Source organism: Sturnira hondurensis, unplaced genomic scaffold (assembly GCF_014824575.4).
Source record: "Sturnira hondurensis isolate 20B ecotype Veracruz unplaced genomic scaffold, ASM1482457v3 Scaffold0001221, whole genome shotgun sequence".
NCBI classification, from domain to species: domain Eukaryota; kingdom Metazoa; phylum Chordata; class Mammalia; order Chiroptera; family Phyllostomidae; genus Sturnira; species Sturnira hondurensis.
Window position 1 is genome coordinate 7,032,276 of NW_028073852.1, and position 25,589 is coordinate 7,057,864.

Below are 25,589 nucleotides of genomic sequence, written 5' to 3' on the forward strand. Positions count from 1 at the left end.
ATCAACCACATAATCTTAAGAATCATTCTGCTTTCTTTGTCCTGTGTGTGGTTACTCAGTTGTAGGAGTTATGGTATAAAATAAGGATTGTATATACAGGTAAGTTTATTTTCATAGTAGTGTAATAAAGGCCTCTTCACCTTTTCATTTTCTGCTAGCATTGCTTACATTAAGACTTTTATTATTTTTTTTACAGTGAGGTTATTTATAAATATTTAAGTACGCAGTACTGGTTAAAAAGATGCTTTTCCTGACAATTCATTTGGGAGGAGAGAGGGGAAGAAGAGGCAGCAAAGTTAGATCAAGTATTTGTGATGTATATAATGACATGGAAGTCATCACCTGGCATCACATATAATCATAGCATTTTCTAATTCTTTCCATTCCTAGCAAAAAATTCCTAGTGACCTTTTTTGTTTCATAATGATATTGTATGTGCATATGTGTATGTATGTAGGTATATACATACACATATGCACATACAGTATTATGAAATATCATAATATACTCACATAATATCATACATATACTCACATACATACATATATTTAAAACAGTAGTATCTTTTGTTTTAGAAACAAGTTTTTCATTATCTTTTGCTTCATTTTTATTTTTTAAAAGATCTCCTGATCTCTTTTTCCTCCATCAGTGAAGTAATCAGCTACTCAGCTCAGTTTTCCAGTTTGTATGCTGTCGTAAACTCGTAGAAGAAAATTGTCCTTTAAACAAAACAGAACATTGGGGAAGGTTAATCTTCCACTTCTCACTTTCTGTCAGAGGAAGTAACAGTAAAACAACTTTTTTCTTTCCTCTATAGCTCCAAAGAGTGTTTTACCATTGATACGGAGTTAAAAGATGAAAAACCGTTTCATATGAGATATTTGATTTTTATACAGTTTTATGGTTTTGTTAGCTTTTCTTAAAATTGATTTTGGGAAATACAAAGTTATTTTCAAATGGTGATACCAGATTAGCACTGTAAAATAAATTTTAATACATATAGAACACTGTGTTTATAATTTTTAAATGCCTTCCTTTGGATAAGTAGCATAATTTTATCTGATATAGTTAATGGTTATTTTAGCTTTCTCTCTATATTGGACAGTATTTGTAAAAAAGCAAAGAACAAGACAGAGGTATGCAGAGGTTTCTAAGATTGTGACTCCTTACACAAAAGCTGACATTTAATTGTTGTCTCTGGTGTCTTTTCATACAATTTATATTGAAGTACTTTTTCCAGTGTGCTCCTAGGAAGATGAGACATTATGTATATTGGTTTTTTCCCCCTACATGCACTAATGGTTCTTTACTGTTAACTTACTGCTAGGCCTGTTTCATTCTAACATTTTAGCATTTTTGTTAGATTACATGTTGAAATGCATCACTCAGTCTGTGCTTGAGCTCATTTTATTTTTCTGTTTAATCAATTTAATTTCTTGTTTTACTAACCTCACTGTTTTTTCAGTTTAATATTGGCTGCATGCTAGTTAAATATTTATATTTTATATATATTTAAAAACCAATCAAGTCTAGCCTGGATTTTGCTCTGATTGTGTTTTCATTTCTAGTGGTGGGGCAGTCTTACACTTACAACTTACTTTGTATCATGAAAGCCTGACACATGAACAAAATAACTAAACACAACGTAGATCTTCTTTTTTAAAAAAAATCTTAAAGCGGTGCTGTCTAGGTGGTGGATATGATTGTATAAGTACCTTGATTTTTATGCTTTTTTAATGTTAGTTTAAAACTTCATAAATGTATTCTTCCTTCTTTTCCCCTTTCCCCTTTTTCTCCTTTTTAAAATGTTATGTAAAAAAGTTGCCCAGCACACCATCAGAAAGGACCCTCACCCTCTATATTCTTTTTATATAAAATACTAGCCAGCATTTCTTTTTACATTAATGTCCCTTTATTGGATACATTTACCCTACTATTAGCACCTTTTTTGCATGCATATATGTAGACTTAATCTCTTGCTCATCACCTGTTTATATGTCACTAGGAAGGGAAGAATATATTATTGGAATATTTTTGGTTTGTCTCTCTGTTCTGTCTGTCAGGATAATATTGGACATCGCTTACTCCAGAAACATGGGTGGAAGCTGGGCCAGGGATTGGGAAAATCTCTTCAGGGTAAGTTTTTTGAATGTACAAAAAGAAAGAGAGAAAGAAAACAATGTTTCAGATGCAGATCTTGTGCCTGAATGTATTTGTTGTCCTTCTTAAAAAAGTGTTTGGGTTTTTTTTTTTACCATCTGCTTTCCCCCTTCTAGAATAGTCTGTTTTTCCTATACCTGTATTTTAAGTTACTATTAAACTAATAATTTGTAAGATTAAGCTTCTGTGTCATGAATACTTTCTGTTCAGAGATATTGTCTATGGCTCAACCTGTTTTAAATTTTTTTTATGGAGGTAATGGGTGGGTGGAATAAAAGAAATACATAGTAGCAGGGTATGCTTTGTGTCATTTAGTGGTGTTCCATTGTGGCTTCGGTATTATAAATATGGGAACCATTCAACAGCAGAGTTTAATTGTGCTATTGTCTCCCCTCCCTCCCCCGCATACACACACATTCTCCCCAAAACTGGTTCTTGCCTTGGCTCTTTTTCTCTGCAATCAGATTCTATGTAGTAGTAAAGAGAAAAATTAACACATTTCACATGAAACATAAGATGGAAGCAGAGGTTTCCTGCTGCTCTCTAAGCAGAAAGGTCATTTCTCAGGTTCAGATCAGTCTGTGGGAAATGTGTGGCATAGAGTTTCCATGGCATTTATTTTTCTTTTAATATACTAATAATTTGGATAAAAACAAAATAGTAATATTTCTCCACGTTCTTGCTGGTTGGAAACCAGCCAACTTCTCTCACTTTATTCCTCCCTCGTATTCAAAGGCTGCTGTTTATTCTTTGCACCTGTGAAGTGAACACTGCCGCAGAAATGATGGGAATCATTGTGCAGTACTTCTACATCTGGTTATGGGGGGTCTCGTTGTATAGGGGTCTTTGGGGAGAGGGGTGCTACTGTTGACTAATTATTTGCTTTTTGGAAAGGAATTTTCATAATTTGAATGGGAAGTCTTAACTCAAGTGCATGTTAAGGGGCTCAGAAGAGTGATGACTAGGGAAGACTTCACAGTAGAGTGTTAAGGAGGGAGGAATAATAGGTATTACCAAATACAAGGTAATTATATTCGGCAAAGAGCATGGCCGGCTGGATCAGAGAATGCCCTGAGTAAAATCCATGCAGTGGATTTTATACATTTATTTTTTGGCAGAAAAACCTCCCCAAATATTTTTTTAATGTTGAACCTTAACATATAAAAGGAAGGGGCTACCACAGTTATTTTGGTTGAAGTAAAGTTCTTTGTCTCCAGGAGTAGTTTGGAAACCATAACTAGAAGGCAGTAATGGCAAGTTGGTTTGAATAGGCACAAATCTAGTACTTACTGAGTATTTACTATGTACTAAGCACTTAACAGATCTCATTTAATCTTACAGCAAATATGTGAGATAATTACTGTCCCCATTTTGCAGAAAAAGAAACTGAGGTTTAGAGAAGTCTAGAAAGTTGCCCAAGAATAAACAATCACTAAATAACAGTATCAGAATTCAAAATTTAAGATGGCGGCATAGGCAAACATGGCTCGCCCCTTTTGCACAACCACATCAGAATTACAACTAAAATTGAACAATCATCACTCAGAAACATCAGAAATCGAGTTAAATGGAAACTTGTTTGACAAATATGGAATTAAAGAAACCACATCCATCAAGATTTATAGGAGGGGCGCAGACGCGGAACAGGCTAGTCTCTCACCCACGTGTGGTAGATAAAAATTCAGGAGGGATATCTTGGGAGTAAGAGGTCACAGCCCCACACCAGGATTCCCGTGTCAGGAAGATAAGTCCTCACAACTTCTGGCTACAAAAACTAGTAGGGATTAAGTCAGTGGAAGAAAATTCTGGAGCCCCAAGCAGTGTCTCTTAAAAAACCCACACATGGCCCTGGCTGGTGTAGCTCGGTGGATTGAGCGCAGGCCTGTGAACCAAAGGATTGCGGTTTGATTCCCAGTCAGGGCACATGCCTGGGTTGCAGGCCAGTGGGGGACACACGAGAGGCAACCATACACCAATATTTCTCTCCTTCTATCCTTCCCTCCCCCTCTAAAGATAAATAAATAAAATCTTTAAAAAAAAACAAACCCATACATGGATTCACCTATTCAGACTCACTGCCCCTGAGTTCCAGCACTGGGGTGGCAGCTTGCAGGGTACCAGTGGCATATGAGGAGAGGCTGAAGTATCTGGCATCAAGGCAGGCAGAAGCTATTGTTCTTTTCATGAGCCCTCCCCCTGCAGAGCTACAGAGCTGGCAGGCTGATGCCATATTTGAGACTCCATCAACCTGGTAACAGGTTGACCCACCTTGGAGATCCTTAGATACTCCATCCCACCCAAGCTGCTTTTCCGTATGAGTAAGTGGTCTTGTCTCATGCTTCACATCTTCCTAAATCTTACCAAACAAGCAGCAGCTGGCCTCAGTGAGCTCCAGACAGGCACTAGCACCAGCTAGCTTAGTTTCACACCTTGGCTTTGCCTGGGAATATCCAAGCCCAGTGAAAGTAGCAGCCTTCCTGTGTTGCTTTATAACTCAGGAAGGGTGGCCTGGGCAAAACACAGGTGGGTGCTGACCTTGGGCTGCACCACTCAGGAAACCCCCGGGCCAGAGCACTCACTGGACAGCTACAAACCACTTCATAGCACCGCCACCCTGCTTCTGCACATCTGATCCTCCATAGAGGGCAGATGTTGATGGTAAGTGGTCACAGCCAGTCCTTGCAGCTGACTGTCCTGGGTAACTCCCTCCCATTGATCTGCCACCAGAAAGCAAGGCTCAACTACAAGAGGAGGGTGTACTCAGCCCACATGAAGGGTGTACCTCGAGTACCCAGCTAGGGTGATAAGGAAGGCTGTGCCAGTGGACCCTATGGGATATCTACTACATTAGGCCATGCTACCAAGAGATGGAGTCAAAGCAGTTCAACCTAATACATAGAAATAAAGACAGGGAGGCTGCCAAAATGAGGAGACAGAAACATGGCCCAAATGAAAGAACAGCTCAAAACTCCAGGAAAAGAGCTACATGAAATGGAGATAATCTATCAGATGCAGAGTTCAAAACGCTTGTTATAAGAACACTCAAGGAACTTAGTGAGGACCTCAGCAGTATAAAAAAAATTCAGTTAGAAAATTCAGTCAGGATTCACTGATTATAGAAATAAAGAACAATTTACAGGGAAACAATAGGTAGAGTGGAAGAAACTAAGAATCAAATCAATGATTTGGAATGTAAGGAAGCAAAAAACAACCAATCAGGATAAAAGAAGGAAAAAAAAAGAATACAAAAAAGTGAGGGCAGTATAAGCAGCCTCTGGGACAACTTCGAGAGGTCCAACATTTGCATCATAGGGGGTGCCAGAAGAAGAAGAGAAAGAGCAAGAAATTGGAAATCTATTTGAAAAAAATAGTGAAAGAAAATTTCCCTAATTTGGTAAAGGAAATAGACATGCAAGTCCAGGAAGTACAGAGAGTCCCAATCAAGTTGGACCTAAAAGCCCACACCAAGCCACATCATAATTAAAATGCCAAAGGTTAAAGATAAAAAGAGAATCTTACAAGCAGCAAGAGAAAAACAGGGAGTTACCTACAGGGGAGTTCCCATTAGACTATCAGCTGATTTCTCAAAAGAAACTTTTCAGGCAAGAAGGGACAGGCAAAAAGTATTCAAAGTGATGAAAAACAAGGACCTACAACCTAGATTACTCTATCCATCAAAGCTATAATTTATAATGGGAGGGCAGATAAAGTGCTTCCCAGACAAGATAAAGCTAAAGGAATACATCATCACCAAGTGCTTCTTATATGACATGTTAAAGGGACTTACTTAAGAAAAAGAAAATCAAAACTATGAACATTAAAATAATAACTATTAACAACTGAATCTAAAAACATAAAAATAAGAAGAAACTAAGCAAACAACCAGAACAGGAACCAAATCATAGATATGGGTATCATTTGGAGAGTTATCAACTAGGAGGGGGAAGGGGAAGAAAGGGGGAAATGGTGTAGGGATCAAGAAGCATAAATGGTAGGAGCAAAATAGATGGGCAAGTTAAGAATAGCGTGGGAAATGGAGAGGCCAAAGAACTTAAGACGCACAACCCATGGACATGAACCGGGGGGGAGGGGGCATTGCTGGAGGGAAAGGGGCACTAGTGGGAGGGAGACGGGAAAATGGGGACAACTAACAGCATAATAACATATGCATTAAAAAAGAATTAAGATTTTGGTTGTTATGACTCCAGAACCCATGTTGTTAGCTACCACACTGAATATGCAAGGCTTTAATGCTCTTCCAATTTGGAATTTTATTTTTTGTAAGCCAGGGGCAGTTTTTGATCTGAGGAGAGGAGAGTTATAGACTTTAATTTTTAATTTTCTGTTTATTGATTTTAAAAAGATAGAGACAACAGTTTGCTGTTCCACTTAATTATGCATTTGTTGCTTGATTTTTGTATGTGCCCTGACTGAGGATTGAACCCTCAACCTTAGTGTGTCGGTGATGCTCTAACCAACTGAGCTACCGAGCCAGGGCAGGAGAGGTAGACTGTATAGCAAGAGATGTTAAAGATAATTTAATCAAACCTAGTTTTACAGATGAAGATTGGGTTTAAGGTTCCAAAATATACTAGTGGTAATGCTAAAATGAGTCCCAAATTCTGTGATTTGTGATCTGTTCTTTTGAGTATACCAACCAGGATATTTACAATAGAAGTTAAATACTAGTCTAGTCAAAATATGTCTGAAAATGAAGATGGAAAACCATTTAGGGAGTTGTTTGAGTATGAGTTGAAGGCCTAGAATAGAGTGATAGCAATGGAAATGGAAAAGAAGCTATAAATATAAAGGATAATAACAAATCAACCTTGAAGCATACTGCACGAGGTGGGACCCCCCCAAAAAAACAGTATTTCTTTATAAAAAATTTTTGTTATTTATTTTTACATGTTAAAACTTAAGTCACCTTCAAAGTACTCTCCATTTGTTGCAGTACACCTATTGAGACATTTTTCCCACTGCTCAAAACAGTGTTTGAACTTGTCCGTTTTGATGCCTTTTAGTGCTTCTGCCATTTTTTGTTTCACCTGTTCTGTATTGGCAAAATGTTTACTTTTGAGGACTTTTATTTCACCCTGAGAAATTTTAAAAAAAAGTCTCTGGGGGCGAAATCAGGTAAATAGGGAGGGAGGAGCATGGGGTCATGCTGTTTCTAGTCAGAAACTGCTGAACACTCAGCATGGTGTGGGCAAGTACACTGGTAAATCACCCAATGTGAAATGGGCAAATGCATTGAAAGAGTCTTCCAAAAAAATTCACTGAAGCCTAATGCAGCCTCTCACAACAACGCCAGCTGGTACACTGCTACACATAGGTTCCTAGAGCACTAACCTAATGGGAAGCCTGTACTACAAGCAGCCTGCTCTCTACAAGATAATTTCTTTTTTCTGGGGAGAGGTCCCCCACATGCAGTCAATTTATGCATCTAATAGCAAGCCCATGCTTCTTGAGTTTAGTGTTAATCCTTTCTAAGAAGAAGTTATTAAATGTTTACTTAGTGTTTGCACATGGATTATCTAACTTAAGTCCTCTGTGATAGGTATCATTCCTATTTTACAGATGAGGAAATTGACATTCTGAGCAGTACTCGACCCAAGTACTTATAACAAATAAGGGGTGGAATAATGGTACCAAAACCTGTGCTATAATTAATAATCCTATGATGGATATAAAATCTGTCTTCTAGAAGGATATGATGGTGGTGAGGCATGCAGGTAATCCAGAATTGAAATATACAGTAGTTATTCTGGCCCAAAAATTGGATATAACTTTGTGATATTTTTACCTTAGGGCACTTGAAGTGATCATATATATTCTTCATGATTAATATAGATTTGTATATATTTACTGCAAACTTAGGCTAGATTGAATGGTAAGAACCTTGGCTTCATTTTTAGGGATGGTTGGTAATTGGTCTCTTGGGAAAAAGAAAATACTGTAATTCCCTCCCTTATTATTTCTTATACTTTATGTTTCTTGTGGCATTAATTTCTACCTTGTATAATTTGTGTTTATGTATCTCTTAACTTTCATTAGACTATAAACTCCTAAATTATAATAATTGCTATTCACTTTACATGTATCTCTTGTTGCTTCTGCTTTTTTTTTTTTCCTGCATACACTTACTGAATCCTTAGAATATGCCAGCTCTGTATTAAGTCGTAAGAGTTCAGCATGCCCTGACTGGTGTGGTTCAGTTGGTTAGGTGTCATACCACACAGTGAAAAGTCATTGGTTCGACTCCCGACCAGGGTACATGCCTGGGTTGCAGGTTCAGTTCCTGGTTGGGGTGCATGTGAGAGGCTACCAATTGATGTTTCTCTCCCTCTCTTTTCCCCCTCCCTTCTATGTCTCTAAAAAAAGAAATGTTTTTTAAAAAGAGTTCAAGGATTATATATTCCCTCTGTATATATACCCTCTGCCCTCCACAGGCTCCTATCTAATAGGAAGACAAATGTAACAAACAAATGTAATGCAGTATGATGACATCAAAATTGTGAAGGTACAGCGGGGGATGCCCTGGCTGGTGTAGCTCAGTGAATTGAGTGCTGAACTGCAAACCGAAGGGTCTCTGGTTCAATTCCCAGTCAAGGCACATGCCTGGGATGCGGGCCAGATCCCCAGTGGGGGGGCATGTGAGAGGCAATCACAATGACGTTTCTCTCCCTCTCTTTCTCCCTCGCTTCCCCTCTCTTCTAAAATTTTTTTTAAAAAGATACAGCCTGGGCTTCATAGAAAATTGAACACACAGATTTTCAGTTTATTTTTTGAGTAATTTAATGAGTGAAAAATCTCAAACTGTGAAAATAAGGAAGCAAACAACTACATCATAACTTTGTTAGTAGATTTATAGAATTTTCTCATATAGAGAGAGAGATGGGTATTTTAAAGTAGGACCAAATGTAAACATGAAAGGAACACAAAGTAAAAAGTGTATTTTATAAGAAAATATATTTTATTTAAAAACACTAAAAAAAATATTTTCATTAAATGCCTACCAAAATGTGAAAATCGGGTTATACACTGAGTAAAGAGAACATAAGGATGGGGTATGGAGGAAGACATTTTCATGTTTAAAACCTTCTTAAGGTAAAAGATTTACACAAACTGATGAGAAACCAGCCTTTGTTTTTTAAGTTCCACTTCTACAAATTCCACTCAGTGGTGACACAAAACAGATGTTCAATAAATATATTTCAAATTAATATTTATTAGTAATAACCTATTCTGTGGGGAATATAAAAGGATTTGCTTACTATTAAATTTGTTTTCCCAGTGGCACAAGAACTCGTTGCAAACCATATAAGAAATACAATAAAGAACAGTTTGTATAGCATAAACCATAGATTTTGTAATAGTCCGAAAGAGAGGTCGGGTAATCAGAACTGAAATAGAAATGACCTGGTAGAATTCATCCCTGTGGTTTGCATAGTTGTCAGTGTGGGGTTGAACTGAATAGAGCTGATTGCTCAGAAGAAAGTCTGAAGACTGGAATCTTTCCCTGTTACTTGAAATATGTATTTTTCCTATTGAGAGATGCCTGGGATCATTGTTAATGTTAATCTCTTCAGGCACACAAGAAGTAGAATTTGGGGGATATTTCTTAGGGACTAGCCAATCTGTTTGAATCCCAGAATTTTTCACTGTTAACCTCAGAGACTTTAAAGTACATCTAGAACCTGCAGGCAGGCAGGCAGTGAATTTAAGAAAGGAGGAATTAGGTTTTATCCATAGTTGACCCCCATCTCTATGGTAACAGGTATAGCTAAGCACTTAATAAACACATAAATTCATTATTCTTTTAAAATACAAGAGAAAATTAAAGCCCATTTTTAATTTTCTTTTTAGTCATAAAAACACAATGTAAAATTACCATCTTAACCATTTTTAAGTGTACATTTCAGTAGTGTTAAATTCCCATTGCTGTGCAAAGCACATCTGTTCTGAATGGCTAGTACAGTGTCTTCACCCTTCAAAATGAATGAATCTCTTATTCTGTTGCAACTTTAAGGGCCAAGTTTAATTGTGTTATAAATGGCTCTTTATTCTGTAGTGTCAGATTCGACAGCGTACAGGCATTGTGCTGGTTTCTTTTATGGAACTTTCTGTAATAACCACATGATTTGACCTGGAATATAGCCATATTTATGGCATATTGAGATAACTCATGGCAGGTTTTTTTAATTGTACTGAGCCTTTGCTATAAATAAACCGAAGAAAACCCCTTTGCTCTAGTGCAAATGATAATGTCACCTAGCATAGACTGGGCACTGCATAGAATTTCTAGGCTCATGACTTTGTAAGGTCTTTATGTTTACTAGTTTACTGCTGACTTTCAGTTCTTTATTTTAGGGCTCCAACATCTTTTAACATTTAAACCTGGTCTCTTCAGGATGTTTTTGGTAACGTTTAAAATTATTTTGACCCATGCAAGGTTTTTATAAAGAGTGCCAGTTCTTGGGGCTCCAGTGCAGATAGATACCTTTTCACTAGGTAGATGGGAAATAGGGCATGCGGCTTCGGGAACGGAATGGTCTGTGGCAGGACATAAAATTGTACTGTGTAAGGTGGGTTTATTTTTGTACTTGAATTTCCCTTATTCAGCTTTTGTTCTCTCTTAGTGTTTATTAAAATATTTCAAAAGTTAAAAAAATAAGGTTGGGGTCTTACATTGTTTCATATCTCATCCTGTCTATAAGGTTCAATCAACAAGACAACAAATATTTATTGAGCTAATGATATATTTTAACTGTATCAGCTGTAAATGTCATCAGCCATAAGCAGAGTAGGTAAGACACCATTCCTGCCCTTCAGGACTACTTGCTAGTCCCCAAGTCTTGCTTTTTTAACTATTGTAAAACTTGGAAGTTTTCTTGAGGTTAGAGACCATGTTTTATACTTTTATGTGTTCCCTCCATGCTTAAAATTATGCGATCAATCTAAATACTTATTCATTAAAATTTTATTTATTGATTTTTAGAGAGAAGAGAGGTAGGTAAACATTGATGTAAGAGAGAAACATTCATTGGTTGTCTCGTATGCTCCCCCACCAACCCAGGACTTGAACCTGCAAATCAGGCAAGATTCGTGCCCTGATGAGGAATTAAACTGGTGACCTTTTGTTTTGCAGGATGATCCCCAGCCAGTTGAGCCACAGTGGTCAGAGCCAGTCTGAATATTTAATTGACAAATTGGTTTAAGTTCCTTGAGAGTAGGTATTCTCATTTATTTTTGTGTTCAAGTACTTGGTGTGTAGGGTCTGATGGCATGCATTGTGAGCAGCGTTTGGAAATAAAACCTGGCTACCAAATGAGAGTTACAGAGAAAATCCAGGGGGAGCTCGGAAGGAAGGAGCGGAGAAATACAGACTTTGAAATAGGAGTTGCAAATCAGATACCTGTTGGGGCCAAGTGGTAGCACACAGTTGAAGCCCACTGAGTGTGAGCTAGCTCTTGCTCACTGTTGCCCTGTAGGAATACATGTGTAGTCTTACGTGTTGTCAGAGCTTCTCGAAACCAGAAATCAGATTTTGTTTTGGTGAAAATTTCCAATCAATAAATATTGACTCAAAGTTTAAGGTATTCGGGAATAAACAAAAGAAAACCTGTATTTGACCCACAGGTTACCACTTTATGACCTCAGTAGAAATTTGATCTGGGTTTAAATTTGAGCTCTGCTACTAGTAAGCAGTGTGACCTTGCTATACACCCTCAGGTGTGTGCATATTTTTAAAAGGTCTGAGGTTTGGGGAATTCAACATGATGATACATGTATTTATTTAAGTTTTATATCTACATACTGTCTCACTTTCCTCTCCCATATGTAGAGTGGGAGATGGTACCACTTAATAAATTGAGAAACTTAAGTGCTTATACATGATCAAAACCATTGACGATAGGAGCTGTGCTTATAACAGGTCTTTAGACCTCTGCTCCAGCGCTTTTTCCATTCTTGAAGCAGCAGAATCATCTTGGTGCTTGTTAAAAATGTAGATTCCTAGGCCAGCACAACTCAGCAGGTCTAGAGTGGGATTCAGGAAATTAGCATTGTAAGCAAGCTTCCCACATAATCGGCTTTAACCGTATGAATAAAATAGACTTCTAAGAAAATTACCTTTATTATAGCAAGTAGGGTTGACAGTTGGTTCTTTTACTCATCCAAAATGTGTTAGTGGTTTTTGGTCTGAATTAGTTTAATACTATTTGTTATTTTTTATAGTCTCATCTTTAGCTTGATTTACATTTTTCCTGCCTTGTTATAAGTTAATTTGGATGATTAAAATGAAACTGGTTTATGTAGAAACTTTTTTAGGCAAGAAAGAGCGTTCAAGAAACTTTAGAAATGAGCAATATAGTGTATGGTGTTAGTGATCTCTTTGTAAGTAGAATAATTAGGTGGAAATAATTAAATATATAAAAATTTACTAGTTAAGCCCTGGCTGGTGTAGCTCAGTGGATTGAGCATGGGCTGCAAACCGAAGGGTTACTGGTTTGATTCCTCGTTGGGGCATATGCCTGGGTTACAGGCCAGGTCCCTGGTTGGGAGGGTGTGTGTGCAAGAGGCAACCACACATTGATGTTTCTCTTCCTCTCTTTCTTCCACTCTCTCTAAAAATAAATGAATAAAATCTTTAAAAAAAAGAAAAAAGTTACTAGTTAACTAATATTTGATAAATTGTAACTAAGAGGAGACAAGGGCTTTCAGAGCTGTTTGGAATCATAGACTATAAGAAGTGAAAAAGAAAATTTCTAGGGATGACCTAAGACCTCTGGGCTCTTAGCAGAGACTAGAAAGGAAATAAGGGGATTTTCGAGATTTCAGTCTATTTGACTTTCTGAATTTACTGTGACATTCCACATGGACTTCATCTAGTACAAATTTGACATACCACACTTAATACTTCCTATTTATAGACATAGGTGCTATGGTCCTCCTCCAGGTGATGATCACAGTAAAATAGTAAGTATTTCAATAATGTTTTAGTTTGTTTTGTTTTGCTTAGGCTTATTTTCTTAGATGATTTGTACTATATATTTAATTTAGAGAAGTTCTTAATAAAATTATGCCTTTTTAAGTTCATTCTCCTGGCTTGGATTTAATATTTATGTAAGATTGCCTTTTAGACTCACTAGTTCTCATTTTGTTAATGAAATGATATATGGGAAGGATTTTTGGATAGTACTTGGTTATTGATCTTGAATAATCTCTCCATCTGTCCACAGGGTTGTTTCATTATCACCAAATTTTACATAAAACATTAGAAATTATCACAGCTTCTATTTTAGAGTATCTTTCATTTTAAGGTATTTATTTTCAAAAATGCCAAATCTGGAAATGAAAGGAAAACAAGTTAATTTTTAATTTTTTGAAGTCTTAACAACGTCACTGGGTTAGAGTTTAACAACTTCCTATATAGTAGTTTATGCTTTACAAAGCATCTTCTGTGCGTTACCTCTTTTGATCTGCATGACAATCCTGCAAGTGAGGGTGATACCTCCATTTTTAAGGGGAGGCTGCTGAGATGGGCTCTGAGGGTCAAAAGTCACACAGGTGTGTAGAGATTATCTCTTACTACAGAACTAAGATTTCATCTCCCAGCATTCTTAGGGGACCCCTTGGAAATACGAGTATATAGAAAGAAAATACTTAAAAATGAATTGAGGAGAGGGTTATTGTGGAAAGTAAAGGAGGAGCAGTTTAACTGAAGCTGCATAGTCTTTTTTGAGTTACAGAGAGATCATGGAATAGTAAAAAATTCTCAGTGTTATAATGGAAAACTTAAATAGTAACAGAAAACAACTGTAAGGAAGCATTGGATTGTTCTATTATTATAATACTGGCCACTGTATATATAACTCCCCCAAATGTTTTTTTTAATATTTTATTTATTTATTTCTAGAGAGAGAGGAAGGGAGGGAGAAAGAAAGAAAGGAAGAAAAACATTAAACACCACACCTAACATTGTTTTTCTTCTCCCCTAAGTCTCATTGTTTCAGTCTCCTGAAATCGTACTTATTAAGTTGGTTTTTCCTTTTTTTTTTTTTTTTTTTTAGATTTTATTTATTTATCTTTAGAGGGGAAGGGAAGGAGAGAAATATCAATGTATGGTTGCCTCTTGTGAGTCCCCTGCTGGGAACTGGCCTGCAATCCAGGCATGTGCCCTGACTGGGAATTGAACCGTGATCATGTGGTTTGCAGGCCCGTGCTCAATCCACTGAACTACACCAGGGCGGTTTTTCCATTTAAAAAATAAATTTATCTTAGCATAATGACAGTCTTCAGGCTACAGTGAATTGATACAATTTTTAGCCAAAACAACCTTACTGGAGTAAAAATATTACTTCCTTTAGAACTTCCTTATTCTAGAAGGCCAGCTCTGATATTTTGGAAAGATGGAAGGATGGAGATTTCTTTAGTCCACAGTTAAATTGTGCCCTTACAAAACATCTATATTTGGAAATCAGATTAATCTGGTTGTTATATAAGATGGCTAAACAATTTCTGTAGTACTGGAGAATTTGAATTGTTTCGAATTGGAAGTCTTTTTTCCCCCCTTAACTAGAAACTATAGGGAATAATTAATGTGCTTGATGCTTCCAGTTAGCATTTACTGAAAGATAGCATATATTGTGTTGCAGTTACTAAGAAAAAATACCTCAATGATGCTAAAAGTAATTATTGTTTTTATGCTATGAAGACTAAGTTTCAGGAGAAGTTTGCAGAAGTGAAGCTTTGATTTGGAAATAGATGTACCATATTTTACTAAGTAACTTTCTCAAAATGGTATGTAATCGTCATTTAAAAAAACTTTTTTTAATCCTCACCTGAGGACATTTTTTCATTTTAGACAGACAGGAAAGGATGTGAGAGAGAAGCATCGATTGCTGCCTCCTACATGTGCCCAGATTGGGGATCAAACCTGTAATCAAGCCCTTAACCTTTCAGTTACGGGATAACACTCCAACTAACAGCCACAACTAACTGGGCAGGGCTGTAATCATCTTTTTAATAAGCAAAATTATATTTAAATGCACTAACATATAGCTTACTATAGACACCTATTTTGGATAGCTTTGTAAATCAGACAAGTCATGCAAAATACGAAAATAGTAATTTCATATTCATGATTTTCACATGTGTATTTGAGTTGCTTAAAGTAAGAAATAGATTTAAAGATGTTATGTCAGGTTCTTGGCCTTTATTAGTTCAACAGCCTTTTGGAAGTAAATTTTTTTACTTTCTGATGGCTTTTACATTTCCTTTTGCTTCATTAAGATTAGCCTTTAAAAACAATTTTAGAACCCTGGCTGGTGTAGCTCAGTGGATTGACCATGGGCCTGTGAAGCAAAGGGTTGCTGGTTCGATTCCCAGTCAGGGCACATGCCTGGGTTGCAGGCCGGGTTCCCAGTAGGGGACACTTGAGAGGCAACCACACATTGATGTTTCTCTCCCACTCTTTCTCCTTCCCTTTCCCTTTCTCTAAAAATAAATTAATTAAATATTAAAAAAACAATTTGAGATAGCTTTAAAGGGCAACTTCAGACATTTTTAAGCTTTGACTCCACAAATGTTGTTTTTCTCCCCCTCATGCCAGAAGTTTAAAGTGATAAGATTATTTTGTCTAATTATAGATAATTCCTGGAATGTAGGGCTTTGTTTTGATCATTGCCATATGCCCACTGCCTTCCAACAGTGCCTGATATGTAGTAGCAACTCAGGAAATATTTGTAGTAAATATTTATTGTTGAATGAATCTCAGTAAGGGGAAAGGCAGAGATAAATTAATGTTCTTATATCTGTTGATCACTTTGGAAACTTCTTCATTTCTAATTTATTTCTATGAAAAGTCTCGTGCCTTCCGTTTCTGAAGTGTAGGCAATTACCAGATTTTGGTTATTCTTTAATACGTTCTTCCCAATTGTTCTGTTCTATTCCTGGATTTTTGTCTCTAAGCGTAATGTTTCTCAAAAAAAGGTATTTCTCTACCATCTAGTTCTTTGGGCCAGTTTTATATATTGGTATTTCCTGAACTGATTTAAAATCAAAACTAATTCATGAAGGATTGGTCTCAGAAACAGGGTGAATATGGACAATCAATGGATTTTTATATTTGGCCATTTTCTCCAGTTATGATGTTGTAATACCTTCACATTTTCATAAGAGATGCATATTTGAACATTCCAGCGTTTTTGTCATTGTAGAAGTAAAACTGCCTCTTAAAATATAGAAAGTATAATTCTTGTCAGTGAATCATCACTTGAAGTTTCTCTTCAAATTTTTTTATTGAGGTATAATTAACGTACAACATTATATTAGTTCCAGGTGTACAACATAATTTGATATGTGTTTGTTTAAAGTCTTGATTTTAAAATATGAATATCAGTTTTTTTTCCCTCATCACCTGAATTCACTATTGGCGAATTCCAAATTTGATGTTTCCTTTTTGCCTTTCCCTTCTTTAGTTGGCCCAATCATAGTCATAGTATCTGCTATATTTTGCCATGTGTAATGGACACTTTTTTGCCTAAGTTTTTGAGGGAAAAATAAGGGTGCACGTTGTAGACAGGTGTAATAATGGGTGCAATAATCCCATCTATAATGCACACTGAACCGTGGGTGCGTATTATACGTGGAAGAGCATTACGCATGGCAAAGTTGTTCTTAGGTTGAGGGAGACTTTTTTTTTTCTTTTGTGGGGGAAGGGGAGTAGTGTTTTGGTTGAAGTTGCCTTCTTTGGAGGGAAATAAACAAAAAGTTCTTAATTAATTTTAAATATTTGCTCCCTCTAAGAGAAACCGAGAAATAGGGAACCTGGATAGAGGTCAATTTATTTTAAAAAGTTAAATTTTCTAGAAAGTGTCCTATTGGCAAACATTCTGTTACTACCTACCTTTTGGAAATTCATCACTCTTAAGTTGTTATACACATGTTTCACAGTGGTATTTTTTTCTGATAGGATTTATCGTTGATCACAAACGAATAAATTGAAGGGATTTTTAAAATATATACTTTTAAGATTTTATTTATTTTTAGAGAGAGAGGTTGTGGGGGGGTGGGGAGAAACATCAGTGCGGGAGGCATACATCCATTGGTTGCCTCTTGCATGCCCCCAACCGGGGACCTGGTCTGCATCCCAAGTGTGAGCCCTGACTGGGAATGGACCCAGAGACCTCTTGGTTTACTCAGTCCACTGACTGTCACTCAGTCCACTGACCAGCCCTAGCAAGGGTGAGAATAATTCTCCAACTTTTTCCTGTATGTATTGTTCGATGTCTTTTCTCTCCGAGATTATTCCTTGATCTGGAACCTTTTTAATAATGGAAAGAAATTACTACCTGGCCTGGGTAGTAATGTCACTTGCAGATTGTTTTTAAAGCCAGTCTGTTCCTTTTTTGTCAGTTATCTATGAAGAGACTGACTTAATTGTGCCAGGCCTTTTGATGCTGCTTTCTCTGGAGTTCCTGGTCTGGTTCAGAGTTTGGCTTTGTTATACACAGGCCTTGGAAGGAGGCTTCATTAAAAGATGATGGAGTTCTAAGGAAAGCTAGTTGAAGGGTTTTATTATTCGTAACAGAACTCAAATGCACATAGTTTTCCAGGCACCGAAGATCTGTGGTTATTTCCCAGAACTTTTACTTACCATATATCTTGATGGCTCCCCTCCTGCCTCTCAAATCCTCTTAGAGTTCTTTCAGTGAAGCAAATAATTTGATCACTGTCTAGATCTGTCTGTGATGTTATTTCTTTAAGGCAAAGTCCCACCGTGGGCCCTGAATACTGATAGGAAGCTAAAGCTAGTTCTCTCGCTTTGAACACCTTCTCCCATCCCCTGCATTATTAAAGAGGGTGTTGTTTATATCCTCAAGTAGCCGTACAAAAATCTCACACCCTGGTCCAACTATTATGAAAATAACTGCTGTAGCACCAAGTACCCTTTCTCTGTCCCCAGCTGAAATCGGGGGAGGGACAAAGTCCATTGTTACTTGACCCAACCCTGTCTGTCTGCTAGAAGGCCTGTGTCCTACCCTGATGGTTTCTGCCTAACAGATGGTGTTTCTTTTTTACAGCATTATGACCCTGGACTTGTTGTGGTGATGGTAAACTTAGCAGTGGTAATTTTTTATTTTCAGACTGAATTACTCCTTTTGTCATCAGTGCACCAATATGTTAGGCTTACTTTCTCTGTTGTAGCCTTCATCCTTCTGCTTGGTCTTTTTTCATTTTCCTTTCCTTTCCTTATGCAACTTGTCTGATCCTCGTTCATTAAAGGGTAATGTTAAGGAGGGATGTATCTGTTTGTGTTAGAACTACAAAAAAATCTGTTAAAACATTAAATTCTAATACTGTCAAAAACTTGATTTCCCCACAATATAATGGGCACTAGCACTTGCTACTGCAATTTTTAAATAAATTGAACAAACTTTGACTGCCTTAGAAGGCAAAAGTACTAATGCAGAGTTTATAAACAGGGGTTTACAGAGGTAATGAATTTGTACCAAAACTTTCTTAATTCTTGCATAACAAATTCTGATAGACAAAAAAAGATACCAAAACAACAAAAAAAGTCAATTCCTTTGTCATTATTTTTTCAATTCTTTCATTGGACCATTGTTTTTACCAGTAAATCCCTGATTGAGACGTTATGAAAGTGATACTGCACCTAGGAAGTCATTTTTATAACCTGTCTTGATTTGGTCCTTTTGCTAAAGATTGCAGTCACTGCTTATTTATTATACCATTGGGCATAAGGTAGTAATGCATTTTCTTTTCGTTTAACTGGCCGTCTTTAATGGTACCTAAAAGAAGGCTGTATTTTTTTTTTCTGGCAAGAGATGTTCTTTGTTTACTTAAAGTTTTTTTCACTATAATAATTATTCCTAATTATATCCTTACTTGTTATTTATAAAATAATGGAATATTGGTAATAAGTAAACTTCTGGATTAGTTTTTCATTATTTTTTAAAGATGAAAAGTAATCCCACAAATATAGAGCAACTACATACTAGTAGTTGCCAGTCATGTTGAAAAGTTTCTTCTTTTTTCTCCAGGACCAAACCTAGTCATGATTATGGCGTTTGTTGTTATTATTTTTAATTTGGTTTTGGTGATACCTCAGGTTTATCCTGACAAAGCTTAACTTTTAGCCCAAAGGTATAATATATATGTGTGTATAACAAAAACAAAACAAAACAAAAAACAATTGTTTACACCAGCCTGAGTGAAATGATGAGGGAAGTAAACATTGTGTTTTTTCACTAAAGGTGTGCATCGGATAAGGTAAGTCTGATCAGTGGGCTTACATCACAATGAACAGCGCAAGTTGTGATGTAAAACAGCTGTGGTAGTAAAGTGCTTGTCTGCCCCATTTTGCTTTGTTTGGCTGGTTATGAGTGGATTAAATATACATTTTTAAAAATCTCCAGCATAGATCGATTAGTTTAAAGTCAATTTTCTTCGCAACTAGTCCTTTTCACAGCTTACCGATTACTACAGTCAGTGTTAAATCCCCTCTGGAAAATGGGCCCTCTGAGCACCAGTTCAAAAGAAACATCATTCTTGGTTTCTAAGGGCAACTAACTGTTGCTTTTTATTTAAGTTTTTCATAGCCCTCCTTAACTGTAAAGCATCTTTTGAAAACAAGATAATATTGAATATACTGAGTTCTAGTTAAAGAGTTTTCTTGTATCATGTTTGAAACTGCTTTTCAGATTTAAGTATGTCAGATGAGAGGTTTGTTGCCCATTTTAAAAGTGTGTATGGGAGGATGTCAGTGGACAGTAAGGGTAAAGTGATTTCTTGATGAAAAGTTATTTTAAACATCCTGGTGCCATTGCTTAGAAATGCTTTGTATTACTTACTGAATTTTGCCATCTAATCTGGAATTACCCTCTCTGGAAAAACAGTCAAGGTCAGTAGTTGGGTTTAAACTGGCAGAGGTAGGTTGGCTGTAAGCTGTGAGAATGGCTTGTGTTTGGTTCACTGTAGCTTTCTGGTCTCTGCACTCCAAGGCAAGATCTCTAACCACCCAAACCTAATGTGTAAAGTGAGCTGTCAGCGTAGGTTTGCATCTTACCCTGATTATGTGTTCCTATTACAGGGAGAACTGATCCCATTCCGATCGTTGTCAAGTATGACGTCATGGGCATGGGTCGCATGGAAATGGAGGTAAATTGATTTCATTAGCTCACATGTTTTATGGGGTATTTAAAATAGATATTAACTCCAAACTCAGATGCCAGTGCAAGAATACATTTATTAGGTAGAATGTAGTTTTAGTATTTTCTTTGGAAATTTAAAAATATATTTTACATTTTTATTTAGTGCTGACTTTGAGGCAGGTAGATGGCAAATAATAACTCTGTTTTAACTGAGGCATAAAGAAATTGAGTGGTTTGCCTAAGTTTGTGCCACAGGCAAAGGCTTAAATTTAAACCCAAACCCTATTTGTTGCAGTAGGCAGTGTTGCTTAACTGTTAAAACATTTGTTGTGGTAGAAGCTTTATCCCTATAGAGATGTGCACAGCTGTCATTGGTGCCATTTACTCCTAGTTCTTCTGGCATTGAACATTGAATTGAAGTCTATCATCATCAAAAAAATGTGCCTATTGGGAACCGTGATCATGAAAGGATTAATGGACTTTTCTGCATGCTGTTTTCTCTGTGGGTGACAATAAAGCAAGAGGTTGCTGAGCAAATACAGTGTTTTATTTTCATACAGTACTGTAGTTCTGCAAGGGACTTTTTAAATAGCTAATTGGTGGTACTTTAGGAATTAAGATTAATTATATCTATTTTTGTTAAGCTCGATTATGCTGAAGATGCTACCGAACGGCGCCGTGTCCTAGAAGTAGAAAAAGAAGACACGGAAGAATTGAGACAGAAGTACAAGGTACTGAAATGAAGCCTTTCTTTGTATGTGGCATGTTCACACTGAGATACTTTTTTTTTAAAAGATTTTATTTATTTATTTATCTTTAGAGGGGAAGGAGAGAGGGAGAGAAACATCAATGTATGGTTGCCTTTTGTGCGTCCCCTGCTGGGAGTTGGTCTGCAGGGAACTGGACTACAACCCAGGCATGCGCCCTGACTGGGAATCGAACCTCAGGTTCGCAGGCCCGCGCTCAATCCACTGAGCTACACCAGCCAGGGCCACACTGAGATACTTTTGATGAAAAGGATCTCTGTTAACAGCATTTGTTTAATATTAGGTTGTGACTAGTAGTAGATCTCGAGTTTCTGAACTTTCTTATTTATTGCCTCTGTAAAAACTATAGAGATAATAGCACCCAGTTTAGCCCTGGCTGGTGTGGTTCAGCCTGCAAACCAAGGGGTCACTGGTTTGATTCCTAGTCAGGGTATATGCCTGGGTTGCAGACCCAGTCCCCAATAGGTTGTGCTCGAGAGACAACCATACATTGATGTTTCTTTCCCTCTTTCTCCTTTCCCCTCTCTCTAAAAATAAATAAATAAAATCTTTTTTTAAAAAAGAGTGAGAGATTAAAGGAGAAAATATGTTTATCTCAATAGATGAAAAAAGTAAAAGCATTATATAAAACTCAGCATTTGTTCATGATGAATAGTCTTATCCAACCTGATAAAGGACTCTTCTTAACCAGATTGAATGCCTTCAAAAACCATGTGGGAGACATCATACTTAACATTAAAAAGTTGAGCCCTGACTGGTGTGGCTCAGTGAGTGCCGGCTGTGAACCAAAGGGTCACCGGTTTGATTCCCAGTCTAGGGCACATGCCTGGGTGGCTGACCAGGTCCCCAGTTTGGGGCATGCGAGAGGCAACCACACATTGATGTTTCTCTCCCTCTCTTTTCTTCTCCTCTTCCCTCTGTGAAAAATAAATAAATAAACTCTGTAAAATAATATATATATATTTTTTTAAGTTGAAAGTTCTTGTTTTGAGATGAAGAGACATAACATGGATGCCTGCTGTCATTGTTTCTATTAAATATTGTGCTGGGGGTCCTGTAGGAGCACAATAAGGTGGACAGACAGAAACAAACAAAGATTATGTAATAGGTGAAAGGAAGAGACAAAACTGTTTTTGTTTGTAGGTATGATTTTATTAAAAGATATCTAAAGCAATATACAGATAAATTATGCAAATAACAGTTTAGCAGGATGCTAGATACAAAATAATAAGTTTTAATTTATGTGTCTGTAGAGCAGTGAGTTACAAAATAAAGATTACATGATGTGTAGGACTTATTCAGAAACATTATTGAGAGATATTAAATAATAGTGAATAAAAAGTGAGATTTTTAAATAATTTGTTCATTCATTAGAAGACTTAATATTATGAAGAAATCTGTTTTCGCCCTGGCTGGTGTAGCTCAGTGGATTGAGCGCGGGCCTGCAAACCAGAGGATCGTGGTTCGATTCCCAGTCAGGGCACATGCCTGGGTTGCAGGCCGGTTCCCTGCAGGCCAACTCCCAGCAGGGGACACACGAAAGGCAACCATACATTGATGTTTCTCTCCCTCTCTCCTTCCCCTCTAGAGATAAATAAATAAATAAAATCTTTCAAAAAAAAAAAAAGAAATCTGTTTTCCCCCAGATTTTCTGTATGTTTAATGCAGTCAAGTCAAAATCCCAACAGGATTTTGCATGGAATTTCACAAGCTTATTCCAAAATCTATATGGAAGTATAAAGGACCAGGCATAGTCAAAGCAGGCTCAAAGCCTGAGTGAGATAGGAAGACTTGGCCTGACCAGCTATCGGAATCTGTTATCGCGCTGTGGCAAGAAAGATAATGTGATACCCGCACAAGGGTAGGTCACTGGAACAAAAACGAGAGCCCAGACACAGACCCCTTCTGTATTTATATGGCCAACTGATAAGACAAAGACAGTATTATAGATACGTGAAGAAACGAGCGAACTTTTCAATAAAAGATTTTGAGACAGTTGTTTGACCACGTGGGAAGTAATAGATTTCTACTTTCTGCCTCATACCATACAATAATTGATTGCAAATGGATTAAAGATTTAAATGTAAAAGGAATAAACAAAGCTTTTAGAAGATAGTATACAAGATTCTCTCTTGTACTTACTGTTTTTTTCTGTTGGTAATATTTTCCCTAACATTTTATTATGAAGGTTGTTGAGCATACAGAAAAAGTGAAGGAACCTTACAGTGAATACCCATATACCTACCCCCTGTATTCTACAATTAACAGTTACAAATACTGTTTCATTATATTACATATCAGTGATTTTTTAAAAATCAGATTTATTGATAATGCCTTTTTAAAATTCTTAAAATAGCTCTTTGATTCTTTTTCCAGTTTGCCTTTGTTTTTCGTTTTTTAATAATGCTCTGCTTTTACCTTTTTTTTTTAATAAAAAGACATTTGTGGGTTTTTTTTTTTAAGATTTTATTTATTTATTTATCTTTAGAGGGGAAGGAAAGAGGGAGAGAAACATCAATGTATGGTTGCCTTTCGAGTGTCCCCTGCTGGGAGTTGGCCTGCAGGGAATCGGCCTGCAACCCAGGCGTGTGCCCTGACTGGGAATCGAACCGCGATCCTCTGGCTTGCAGGCCCGCGCTCAATTGCTTTTACCTTTTTTAAAACATTCTAAATGTTCTTATTTTATAATTTCTTTCAAATTTTCTATTATTTGTAATGCTTGTTATACAGGGTCCAGACAAATAACACCCCTTTTTATTATAAAAATTTTTATTACAAAATTATAAGTATGTAATTCTGTAACATAAGAATATCACATTCAAACAGACCATTTGACATTTTAGGTGAAATGTTCAAATTAAAACTATAAATTATTATACACATATTATTACTCTACCAACCACAATCAAGCAGGCATTACTTCTGCCAGATCCTGTGTGTTTTTTATCTTTTGTTTCTCCTGAGTTCTCAGAGTAGTTTGTTTCCTTGTGTGGTTTGTAGTTTTGATTGTCATGTCATCATCTTTGAAAATCCATCATATCCAGTAAAGACAACTACCAAAATATTAAAATCTGGACTATAAGAGGGGAATTGGTATCAGTAAGAGATATAATGAGTTTGGAAAGTGTCTGCATACTGATATTTTAAAGTTGAGGGAATGGATTAAATTGCCCAGGGAGAAAGGAAAAATACAGTATTAGAAGCAAATCTAATGTATTTAAAGAAATAAAAAGGATTATGAGTAAAGGGCAAGAGGCCATATAAAACCTCAATGAGAGGCTTTAATAGCAGGTTATACAAGGCAGAATATTAAATTTTATAATGCAACTGAAGAAATATCCACAATGTAGCAAAAAGTAGAGGTGGGGAGCAAGAAAGAAATGGAAAATATGTGAGAGAGGTGAAGAATTAGATAATAAAGAATAGGCAGAGTTCCAGAAAGAAAGAAAAAGAACAGGGCAGAGGCAGTGTTCAAAGGGAAGATTCCAGAATGGATGGAAGGTGCAACTCAAAGATTCAGGGAGCCTAATGAATCTTAAGCAAGATTTTTTTAAAAATCTACGCAAAGATACATTCTGGTAAAACTGTAAAATACCAAAGTAAAAAGACTTTTACTGGACTCAAATGGAATCTTGAATATATGTGCTCAGAGCAAGCAACCATCAACCTAGAACTGTATACCCAGCAAAAATAGCCCTAGAGTAAAGATTAAAATGGGGAAATTTTTACATAAAAACATTAGTTTGCCTCTAAAAGACTACCAAAAGAAATTTCTATGAGACTTCTGGCCAAGATGGTGGTAAACACAATTCCCCTCCTCACACAACCACATCAAAATTACAACTAAACTGTAAAACAGTCATTCAGAACCATGAGAAATTGAGCTTAATGGAAGTCCTACAACCGTGGAATTAAAGAATAAACCACATCGAGACTGGTAGGAGGGGAGGAGACATTGAATGGGCTGGTCCCACACCCATGTGGCAGATAAAAATCAGTAGGGATTTGTCTGGAGCAAGGGTTTCCAGCCCAGAGTTCCAGTGCCAGGCAGTTAAATCTCCATAACTTTTAGCTATAAAAATTAGCAGGGATTGAAGCTATGGAAAACAGAAACTGCTGGAATCCCAGCAGTTCCTTTTAAAGGGCCTATGCACAGACTTACTCCCTCTGAGCTCCAGCACCAGAGCAGCAGATTGAAAGGTATCAGAGACAAATGGAAAGGAACTGAATTGTCCTGTATCAGGGTGAGAGCCAGGGGTGGAGGGTGTGGGGGGTGCATGCTTTCTCCAGACAGAAGAGCTGGCAGAAGCCATTGTTCCTTTTTGTTCCTCTCCACACAGAGCCTGCAAGTGGGAACCACACTCCCATCAACCTGGCTCACACTATTTGCCCCACTCTAGTGATTCCCTGAGGCCCTGCCCCACCCAACTTTCAGGCCTGCCCAAGCTGTTTCAGTGGCTTTTCCATACAAATGGCTTGTGCT

General features: G+C 37.0%; 1 protein-coding gene across 8 annotated transcripts in view; it reads left to right on the top strand.

Annotated features, from left to right (window-relative positions):
• The window catches only part of GPATCH8 (G-patch domain containing 8), a 75,275-nt gene that overhangs the window by 21,856 nt on the left and 27,830 nt on the right, over positions 1 to 25,589 (top strand). For 3 of the 8 annotated variants that reach the window (XM_037067546.1, XM_037067555.1, XM_037067564.1), the window contains 3 exons: positions 2,064 to 2,136; positions 20,279 to 20,346; positions 20,984 to 21,070. In XM_037067546.1, coding sequence (XP_036923441.1) covers positions 2,064 to 2,136; positions 20,279 to 20,346; positions 20,984 to 21,070 — 228 coding nt within the window. Of the gene's footprint in view, positions 1 to 2,063; positions 2,137 to 11,376; positions 11,393 to 18,248; positions 18,294 to 20,278; positions 20,347 to 20,983; positions 21,071 to 25,589 lie in introns of those variants that run through there. The other 5 variants (XM_037067575.1, XM_037067583.1, XM_037067588.1 and 2 more) reach the window with 4 other exon arrangements.